General features: G+C 35.2%; 1 protein-coding gene across 2 annotated transcripts in view; it reads right to left on the bottom strand.

Annotated features, from left to right (window-relative positions):
• LOC139979091 (protein mono-ADP-ribosyltransferase PARP6-like) overlaps positions 1 to 11798 on the bottom strand; it is a 66060-nt gene that overhangs the window by 10751 nt on the left and 43511 nt on the right. For both annotated transcript variants that reach the window (XM_071989755.1, XM_071989754.1), the window contains 10 exons: positions 10224 to 10374; positions 9415 to 9564; positions 7981 to 8199; positions 6916 to 7052; positions 6038 to 6086; positions 4859 to 4971; positions 2593 to 2665; positions 1937 to 2122; positions 1001 to 1079; positions 202 to 286 (listed from right to left, as the gene is read on the bottom strand). In XM_071989755.1, the coding sequence (XP_071845856.1) occupies positions 202 to 286; positions 1001 to 1079; positions 1937 to 2122; positions 2593 to 2665; positions 4859 to 4971; positions 6038 to 6086; positions 6916 to 7052; positions 7981 to 8199; positions 9415 to 9564; positions 10224 to 10374 (1242 nt within the window). The remainder of the gene's footprint in view (positions 1 to 201; positions 287 to 1000; positions 1080 to 1936; positions 2123 to 2592; positions 2666 to 4858; positions 4972 to 6037; positions 6087 to 6915; positions 7053 to 7980; positions 8200 to 9414; positions 9565 to 10223; positions 10375 to 11798) is intronic.

The raw sequence follows: 11798 nt of genomic DNA, 5'->3' as shown, positions 1-11798 counted from the left end.
ATCATCCCCTTGACCCTTGACCTTATGTAGATATAACATATAGATCATAAAGAGATCATCCCCCTTGACAGTTTTATCAAGCCTAGTTGTTAGAAAGATGAGAATTCAATTGATATTGAGCACATTTCTGGATTTTCCACTGGATTATTTTTAGGACTCTGGTATGAAAGTTAAAATAAAGTTATCTTAAGACTGACTCACACAAAGAAGAACCTGGTACAGACGTAATCTGGATTTGTGCACACCCACACGTGATTATGTTTGGTCAGCTCCTTAGAACTTATAACTGCAAAAGAAAACAAATATATGAATGTTTATGTATATATAAAAGTGTCGCCATGGCAACAAACTGCCCTGACCATGCTAGGAAGAAATAAGGTCACATACACGAATGTTTACGTCCAGTTGTCTGATGATCACCGCACACTGCAGGCGTGGAACCTGAGTAACAACATGCTGTAGGTTACCATATAGGTATACAATATTATGGACTTGCTCTACTTCTATGTATTGAGCACTTTGTGCAGCAGGAAGTGAACATCTGAATCTCTGTTATATATACATACATATATACATATATATATATATATATATTTATATAAATATACAATTTATCGGAAACAGGAACATTTTAAAGACAGAAATTGGTCTACACTCTCATCGTGGTTTAGTGTAGCACTAAACTATAGTAATAAGTGAAACACTCTGGCATGATCTAGTCTGCAACAGTTCAATGTACCACTGACGGTGCCTTTGTTGACATAAACATTAATAATTGATTCAGTCAACAGAGGCTGTTCTTTCACTAAAGCTTAAGGTGAACTCTCCCTAGAGGAAACCAGTGGGAGGTTGAACGAAAAAGACAAAGGCCAGCAGGCGTTTCCCGGCCAAACGGAACTGCTGAGGTACACATTTCTCAGAACATTGTCCATGAAATGACTGGAAGTGAGACCTTAAATAATGATGTTTTACCGGCATGACTAAGATCCAACTTACTAACCTTCACAGAGTGTGATACAGCGGAGATTTTGACTCTCCAGGAAACAGGTCCCTGATTTCTCTGATGGTGGGTCAGGAGCCTGGGGAAAATTGAGAGAAAGAGAAATGTATTACCACGATGAGATAAGAGAAAATTCTGAGCAATTCTTATAAAATAGGTATAGAATTGCAAGGAACGGCTAATTATTACGACCTCCGTGGGAAAGCAGCGACTGGCGTTTCCGGGTAAAACAGTAAAATGTGGAGGTGTTTTGGCAGATAAGAAAAACATCAAGACACTGTAGGCAAGGTTCTGTATTTTTGTTGTCTGTGTAGTTTGCCATGGACGGTTCAACTTGTATTTGTAACACAAATTTTATAATGCTTTTGACATGTGTGCTCATCTGAGTAATATGTTTTGATGTTGTTTACGTTGTCTGTGTATATGTGTATGTATATGTGTTGTGTATGTGTCATATGTTGTAACTGTGCACAGATACACAGATACACAAAGGTACAGCACGATCCTATCTACTGTAATGTCTCCAAGAAAACATAACATCTAATATCAATTCAGTGACTAGGTTATGTCTGTAACCATGATCTCAATTGGTGGCCATACTATAATTGTAGACCTAAATTTATAGTCTAAATATGCCTCAGAATTCATCACTTGACCTCCTCTAACTTCTAAATTTTTTTTTTTTCTTGGGGGAGGATCCCCCGACCTTCCCTACAAACAAAATCAGCTTCAACAACCCCAGGGCCATACCTCTCCTTCTACAAAATCTTAAACAAACCTCTGGCCCTACTATTATGATTAATGTCCCTACCTAAATCGGTTAGAGGAACTTAAGAATTTGCCCTCCTCCCCCCTCCCTCCCCTAACCCTTTTATATCCTGCAAATGCCACTGCTCTCAACCCTTTTTCTAAATATTTCTTAATATTAGTTCATACCGGTGCTGGTGGCCCTGGTGCCTTTTGTCTACAGGGGAGTACTGCTTTGGCCATTAGACTTGGTACACTCTGTGGGTTCTTCTTGACGGCTGCGTTGTACTCTCCCTGACCCATGCCGGAGTAACCGAATGAGACACTCGAGTTGGGGCTGAGGTAGATACCCTTACCGTACGCGGCACCGTGACACTGTATCGAAAGAGATATTAACCGTGACACTGAATCAAAAGAAGATATTAGCCGTGACACTGTATCGATAAGATATTAACCGAGAGACTGTATCGATAAGATATTAACCGTGACACTATATCGATAAGATATTAACCGTGACACTGTATCAATAAGATATTAACTGTGACACTGTATCGATAAGAATATTAAATTAGACTCATCTGGCTTCATAGTGACGACGCAGAACCTGTAAAAACTTTTTATTCGCTCAAGAAAAGCAAACTGTGATCAGTTTTTCATAAGTCCTTAGTAAAGAAGGGATCATAATAAATAAATCAAAACTGTAAAAAGAAAATGGGTTGAAATATCTCTCAGGAGGAAGCAAACAAACACACACAGACATAACTCAGACCGGTATATTTTATCACACAAACAAACAAACAGACATGTAATCAATCAAGAGAACTTAAAAATGAAAACAGGCTTACTTGATGTTTGGTCCCTGAGGCATTGATTAGACCGTTCCTTAATATGGAGTGCCAGTTTTCTATGTTAGAGCCACTGAAAAAAAAAATGAAGAATCATTGAATCATGAATCATTTTACGAAAAAATTGACAGTGGACTGGAAATTGTCTCTTTGATGAGGTGTTATACAACACAAACAGATACACAATATGTCAAGTCAAAGTTTAATGTATTTGTAACACAATATGCTACATGTATGTATAACACAAACACATTTATGTATTTGTAACACAATATGCCACATGTATGTATAACATGAGCAGAGTTACATGAGAGTAACACAATACGCTATGTGTATATATATAACACAAGCACATTTTGGTATTTGTAACACAATATGCTACATGTATGTATAACACAAACACATTTATGTATAATATGCTACATATATGTATAACACAAGCAGAGTTATGTGAAAGTAACACATTATGCTAAATGTATGTATAACACAAGCACATTTTGGTATTTGTAACACAATATGCTAGATGTATGTATAACACAAACACATTTATGTATTTGTAACATAATATGCCACATGTATGTATAACATGAGCAGAGTTATGTGAAAGTAACACAATACGCTATGTGTATATATATAACACAAGCACATATTGGTATTTGTAACACAATATGCTACATGTATGTATAACACAAACACATTTATGTATTTGTAACATAATATGCCACATGTATGTATAACATGAGCAGAGTTACGTGAAAGTAACACAATACGCTATGTGTATATATATAACACAAGCACATTTTGGTATTTGTAACACAATATGCTACATGTATGTATAACACAAACACATTTATGTATTTGTAACACAATATGCCACATGTGTGTATAACATGAGCAGAGTTACGTGAAAGTAACACAATACGCTATGTGTATATATATAACACAAGCACATTTTGGTATTTGTAACACAATATGCTACATGTATGTATAACACAAACACATTTATGTATTTGTAACACAATATGCCACATGTATGTATAACATGAGCAGAGTTATGTGAAAGTAACACAATACGCTATGTGTATATATATAACACAAGCACATTTTGATATTTGTAACACAATATGCTACATGTATGTATAACACAAACACATTTATGTATTTGTAACACAATATGCCACATGTATGTATAACATGAGCAGAGTTATGTGAAAGTAACACAATACGCTACATGTATGTATAACACAAACACATTTATGTATTTGTAACACAATATGCCACATGTATGTATAACATGAGCAGAGTTATGTGAAAGTAACACAATACGCTATGTGTATATATATAACACAAGCACATTTTGGTATTTGTAACACAATATGCTACATGTATGTATAACACAAACACATTTATGTATTTGTAACACAATATGCCACATGTATGTATAACATGAGCAGAGTTATGTGAAAGTAACACAATACGCTATGTGTATATATATAACACAAGCACATTTTGGTATTTGTAACACAATATGCTACATGTATGTATAACACAAACACATTTATGTATAATATGCTACATATATGTATAACACAAGCAGAGTTATGTGAAAGTAACACATTATGCTAAATGTATGTATAACACAAGCACATTTTGTTATTTGTAATACAATATGCTAGATGTATGTATAACACAAACACATTTATGTATTTGTAACACAATATGCCATATGCATGTATAACACAAGCAGAGTTACGTGAGAGTAACACATTATGCTAAATGTATGTATAACACAAACACATTTATGTATTTGTAACAATATGCATGTATAACACAAGCAGAGTTACGTGAGAGTAACACATTATGCTAAATGTATGTATAACACAAACACATTTATGTATTTGTAACACAATATGCCATATGCATGTATAACACAAGCAGAGTTACATGAGAGTAACACATTATGCTAAATGTATGTATAACACAAACACATTTATGTATTTGTAACACAATATGCACATGTTCAACATAAAACATTTTTTTGTATGAGGCGAACATAAACACAACATCTACATGACATGATCTTACATGTGTGAGATGCAAAACGAGTCATTCCAAAATAAAAATGATTACTAACCATCCAAAAAAAAAAAAAACATACCAAAAATTGAAAAATACAGAAAAATTCCACAATTTTACTGATATCATTGGGGCTGTTTTAAAGCCAGGGCCAACGATGAGCAGAGATTTAGCATCTAAGTCTACTCACTGGAATGCAAAGATACTTCCGTTGGTCTCCTTCGCCTTTTGAAATATGGCTTGTTTCGTAGGCGGACTGCTCATGAGTAGAAACTGGTGTGGTGTCCTCATGAAATTAATTTGCTGAAGAGTTGAGAGGGTAACCAACAAAAAAAAAAAGAATTGTCAACGATCAAGGAATGATCCATAAAAAAGTAGTTTTAAAGCGAATAAGCGAATGATTTTTATTTGACAAGCCCAGAGATTGTCCGGGGTCAGTACAAAATTTGGATCACTTGAAGGAAAACGAAGGCTGTTACGAGTTTTGTGCAATTGTTGCGCTTCATCAAAATACTGAATTGTATCAAGACAGCCTGTTTCCTCTTTCGTACAAAACAATAATATTGGAAAAGATCAGTACGAAGCATTTCCACCATATTTGCAGTAGCAACCTCTATAGTACAATTCTCATATTCCAATAGTTTATTAGACATTTGCCCGATCTTTTTTTGTTGTTGATACCACCCAGTATTCTCAGCGGGATGTAGATTACGTACTTCTGATTACACTGAACACACGTTTCAAAATCAAAAGTCCTGGAAATATTCAGTAAAGGATTCAAAAGGATATAATTTTTAAGCAAAAACATTTGGGGTGCGGCCCTCAAAACTATAAGGAAGCAGTTGGATCTTGTTTAACACTAGAAGATCATAGTGTAGTTTTATGTACCCCTTCCTCCCCCCTCCCCCACCCAACTTGCCCCTCCCCCACCCACACATTTCATTCTCCCACTATGAACCTAGTTACCTTGCTTATACACCAAATTCTATTCTACTTGATTACAAAATAAAAAAATTCAGCCAGACATCATCTAATAAATAATTTACATCAATGTTGAAGTGTTTCCTAATTAATTCATGATATCCAAGCTCTAGCATGAACAGCAAATATAAAGACATAAAATCAAATAAATTAAAATGAAATGAAAAAAAAAGGTCCATACAATGACTCTCGTTGTCACAGATCACACATCGCCTCATCAGTTTTACAGGAATCAGCCTCTTTAACAGGAAGACAATCAGTCACTGCTATCAACATGAGTGGGATTATGCGATAGAGAACTTATGATAATCTCGAGTGATGGATGCAAACATAATTTCCATTATAACTTAAAGAAGTAGAGATATCTAGGATTGACAGAGTGACTTACTTTATTAGGTGGAAGCTTTAGTATGTGTGACCGGTTGCTTGATATGATCCTGTCAAAATAAAATAAAAATAAAAATAAAAATATTGCTTAATATCTTCTTTCATACCTAGATATGAATATGCAAGTCAAACAGTGCTGTTTTGCTGTTATGAATAATTAATGAATTGGACCACAATGCCATAGTACCCATCAAAGTATGACTTTTTAATAACATTATTCGTTTCACCAATAACAAAATATCATAAAATGTTCTATAAAATTCAATTTTCCTTCCTTGACATCGGAAAAAGGAAGTCGTCATTTTTTCTTTAATCACTGATTATTGACTTTTATGTTGCATGATTTGATAGATGGAGTGTTAGCTCAGTGGTTAACGCCGGTGCCTTTCAATCATAAGGTCCCAGGTTCGAGTCACTCCAAGATTAATGTATGTCGTCCAGTTACAGAGTTGTTGACAATTGACAATTCATATTGACGTTAAATATGAATGTAAGAGACTGCCTTCGGTCAGCTTGCGGCTTTGATAAGCCAATGAGGCTTCTTCACGAGTTCCTGCTTGCAGGAGGATCTAAAATACATACATAGATATGTTAATACTATGATAGGACATTAAAATATAATTGGAATGTACCATTGCAAGAGGGGGAATGTTTTAATACTATGCTAGGACATTAAAATAGAATTGGAATGTACCATTGCAAAAGGGGGAATGTTTTAATACTATGATAGGACATTACAATAGAATTGGAATGTACCATTGCAAAAGGGGGAATGTTTTAATACTATGATAGGACATTACAATAGAATTGGAATGTACCATTGCAAAAGGGGAATGTTTTAATACTATGATAGGACATTACAATAGAATTGGAATGTACCATTGCAAGAGGGGGAATGCCAGAGCATCTTGGCTATCCATCTTCATTTTCACGTCACTCGGTGTGCTCGCCGAAAGCATCTCCCTCATCGATACAAAACTTTTCAGAGCCTGCTCGATTCTTGGAAAGTTCTTTTTCTGGATAAGATTTACAAAGTAATTAAAAAAACAAATGATTAATTAAAACAAACCTTTGAAACAATACAAAGGTTGTGCTGCTTTTAATGGCTTGTATGAAAAATAAGAGAAGGGCATTTAACAGTAGATATACTCTCCAACATCAAAATAAAAGACTTCATATACCGAAAGTAACATACCTATACAAAACTGTTCATGCAAAGTGGGTCACTAATCAATTAATTTCTCCATGTTGAAAATATCATTGATACTTTTTAATGGCAGTTTAGGGCTGTGAATTATGGTTCAATACACTTATCTCTCGTTTTAACACGTACAGAACTTTTGTTCCTTATTATGCTTGCGTTACAACAAATGACTGAATGACCCTGTCATAGAGTGTCACTTTTCAGAATAAACTATGGATCCTTTCCTCTAGCCCAGAAAAAAAAAATCTTGGCTAATATGTATCTCGCCCAAACGAAACTTGAATATTAGGATTTTGAGGCTGACTTTGTTATTGTCACCAAATGATTGGGTTTACTACATGTCTAATTGTACCAAGTGGACCAGAAAAAATGTAGTTTACACCACACCTGCAGGACGATCCACCATTTTCATAGAGTGAAAGATTTCAGTAACGCAGGAACAGCATAGGAGTTGTCATTTTTACAAGTTTCTCTCTCGAAAAAATAATAAGGTTGGGAAATTTCTACAAATTTTTTTTCTTCTTCATTTTTATTAGTGCTCTAGTAATAAATCATTCAGACACCTGCAAACGTCCTTCCCTTTCGTTTTTCCTAACGCAGATCGTGAAGTTTTTTCCCAAAAGATACTTCAAATCCAAGTGTTCCAATGTTGTTGCATTTTATTAAGCAACAATGACTCAAATCTAAAAAGTATATTGTAAGCATTTTGATCATGGCAAGTTGATGAGAATTTGACATACTTTGTGATGGAGGGCAAACTCCTTTGAATTTAGGGGGTCCACCACCATCGGGTACGGGTCGAAGATGATGTGTTTCCTCTTTGATTGGACGGCGGAGACCACCATAGCGACTAAGAGGTCCACCACTTCTGCTCCCGCAGCTATATTCACCGACGGGTCCTGCATGACACCCAACGTCTGGTGAGAGAAGACGCAAAGCTCCCTCTGACAGACCGCAGGCTGCGAATCAGCAAACAGGAAGTGAAAGGAAGGTCAATCCAGGAAGGAAGTAAAACAAAGGAATACATGAACTATGAGCTACACACAACAGAACAAACGATAACAAACAAAACCGAATAAATAAAGTCATGCTATTATTAGCTCCCTCTGCTTCCTCAATATTATTAGTCTCTTGTTAGCTACCTCTATTATTAGTTCCCTCTGACAGACCGCAGGCGGCGGTTCAGCAAACAGGAAGTGAAAGGAAGGAGGTCAATCCAGGAAGGAAGTAAACAATGGGAAACATGAAATATGAACTACACACAACATAACAAACCATAACAAATAAAAACCAAATAAATCAAGTCATGCTATTATTAATGTAATGAAATCCACCTCTTCCTTGGTCTTTTCAAGACCAACTAGAATTTAAAATCTTCATTCAAACTGTTTTCAACAGTATCTATGAGAATCTTGGTCATGGAAACCACATATTTTCAGCAAAGTAATTAAACCAATCAAGTCAATAAATGGCACTATTTTATCTGATATGTAATATGTAAATGCTACTTGTTTTGCAACTTTCCATCTAATACTGTCGAATCATGGCCACTCTAGACCCATCTTTAATACAAAATTTATGCAAATTTACACCAGGGATGAGACTGAGCCGGGGGAAAAAAATCTGAAATTTATCAATCGCCGTCCTGGGGGAGGGGTTTAAGAGGAGGGGGTCCCCCGCTTTTAGAATTTTTTTGTCAGGTAAGGAGGGCTTAAATGCAAAATGGTGGACTCTAGATGGAATCTATCACATCACGTAACTCGCCAAAAAGGTGTGGAATTTCTACTTGTATAATTTATCCATCAGCTTTTTTGAACCAAAAAAAAGGTTTTTTGCTTGCTTTGTGCTACTTGATTCCACCACTGGTCAAATTTGGTGTTCCTTCCCTTCACAGTCCAGCATGTTCGGCAAAAAAAAAATAAAAAAATTAAATAAAAAAAAATTAAATAAATAAAATAATAAAAAACGCGAATTACAAGAAAAAACGCGAAAATGAAAAAAAAAATAATCGGAAATCCGCGTTTCCGCGGAAGAGTCTCATGCCTGTTACACGGTTTATTAATTTCCCCAATAAACCTTCCAAGTATGTTCTGCAGGTAATCTTGTACGACCACAACCTTACCGACTTAAATAGTTTAATACAGGAGAATAAAATGCAAAGATGACAGTAATACCTTCAACATAGCACCATTCTGAAAGATGTGAGGCTCATCACAAACAACGCAGAATTCACTCAGTGTTATCAGTCTCTTGTTTAAGTAAGCAATGACCTGGTAAAGGAAGCCGTACTCTAGAGTGGGCTTCTGTTTGGCCGTCTTGCCATTCTGTGAGAAGAACAAAACATCGGAGTCAATGATTATGTATTGAGGATTAATCGGATGTGGGGGATATTTGTATGTTTATATATATATATATATAGATATAAATATATATATATATATATATATATATATATATATATATATATATATATATATATATATATATAATTATATATATCTATATATATATATATATATATATAAATATATATATATATATATACATACATACAAACATACATATACATATTTAATATTGTATACCTATATGGTAACGTACAGCATGTTGTCACTCGAGTTTCACGCCAGCAGTGTGCGGCGATCATCAGAAAACTGAACGTAAACAGGCGTGTTGTGACCTTATTCCTTCCTAGCACAGGTGGTTTGTTGCCATGGCGACACTTTGAGATGAGCTCTTCTAAATTTGTTATTAATCATCTGGGTTAAAGGCCAACAATCTTCTTACAAATGTCCCTTTTTTTCTCTTTATCTACTTCACTTTGCCCTTGGTCATGGCATAAATCCTGCTATACTCAGACAAACACCAAAAGATCACAAGTTATGTATTCCCTGCTTTTAAAGGTTCAGAATAATCAATGAGCACTACTATGTTCTTTAATACCCCCTCTTTTTAACAACTCTGTGGTGAAATTAACACTTACAAGTGTCCCATTTGGTATGAGGTGTAGATCTTCGTATGAAGGTGGAGACAAGCCGTACGTCGATGATGATCGTTGCCATGGGAACATCCTCTTCCTGCCTTTCTTCTCATCTCCCTCGCTAAAGCCCAACCAGGAGTGTCTGTTTGCTTTGCTGAATGAAAGAGAATAGAGACACCCATAACACAGCGACCCTATGAATATGCAACAATCCAAACTGTCGCCGACCAATGTCGGTGACATATACCTCGAACAAAACACAACGGTGTCATATTATTTCGACTGATATTTTACTACAATTTTTTTTTTTTTTTCCTATTAATATGTAACTGATTTTAACCATTATACATTATGCAATATAAAGATCTGCAACATCTTGCATTGTCAAAATGATAACAAGAATATAAGGCTACTTGTAAAAATCCAATAAGACATCACCATAGCATTTTTTTCTCCATTTTTCTCTCAAATATAGCAACAAGTGTGTCTTTAAAATGTTAAGTTCTCTCAAAATACATTTCAACCAAAATATACATTCTCTACCCAAACTAACATTTAAACAAAACATCCTAGAAATGTCATTTTCATTTTTCTGTTTCTATGAGAAAATTTGATTTATTTTTTTATTCTCATCTATTATATAATCTTTCCTGGCATATTTTCAATGGCCCTAAAGCTTTTCATCCAATGTGAAAAACAATATGCTGTACAAACTTCATCTTATAATTTCAGCCAATAAACAAAAAAACAAAATTATAAATAAAGCTAAATCTTGAAAGATTTAAATCAACCCCCCTGGGATTACCAGGTAAGTCTGTTACCGAAACTCGACATGTTTAATATTCATCTTGCTTTTCAAGTCGATTTCTGTTCTATCTGATACTAAACCTAAAGCCCTATCCTGCTTTCATATCGGCGCAGCATATCAACTACTCAAAATTCATATCTCACTATGACATAAATCTCTTAAATGTCAAGCATCCTCCACAGCATGAAGAGTTAACTTAAAATACAGTTTTATCCACTGATACAATGATCGAAAAATGAATGCCTGGGAAAATAGGCCATCGTGTAACACTGCTTTCACTTTTGATGCAATGGGAGTTTTATCCAATCAAAAGCCACTGATTTCTTGTTTCTAATTAGGTAGAAATTCTAACGGTGTGACTGCCGATGAATGTGTATAGATTGCTTTCCAACCGATTAGCATATGGTAACAGTGTGTATGATGGACCCAATATTCTAAATTGGACAATTATAGAATTATTGACCACCATTTGAACAGATACCTTTCCAATCAGTAATTGTTTTACTAATTACTTCTCAACTATTCCATATGACTGATTTAAAAGAGAGATTTTTAAAGGATCATTTGTCTCATTTTTGTTCAGGTACTTCTAATCAATGTTTAAAAAATTGTCAAGTGGTCATGAGACACACACATGCACACACAATAGGCTAGTAGTCAGGAACTCTTTGAGTTGAGAGAGGGGGAACCAACAATTTAAGGGGCATGTGCAATACTCATGTCCCGGTAACTTGCACACGGTATGAGGGTGGGGCAGTCTGCACGGGGGA

The sequence above is a fragment of the Apostichopus japonicus genome, chromosome 13 (genome assembly GCF_037975245.1).
Source record: "Apostichopus japonicus isolate 1M-3 chromosome 13, ASM3797524v1, whole genome shotgun sequence".
NCBI classification, from domain to species: Eukaryota; Metazoa; Echinodermata; class Holothuroidea; order Aspidochirotida; family Stichopodidae; genus Apostichopus; species Apostichopus japonicus.
Note: the sequence above shows the minus strand (reverse complement) of the source record. Positions and strands in the feature narration are given on the sequence as shown.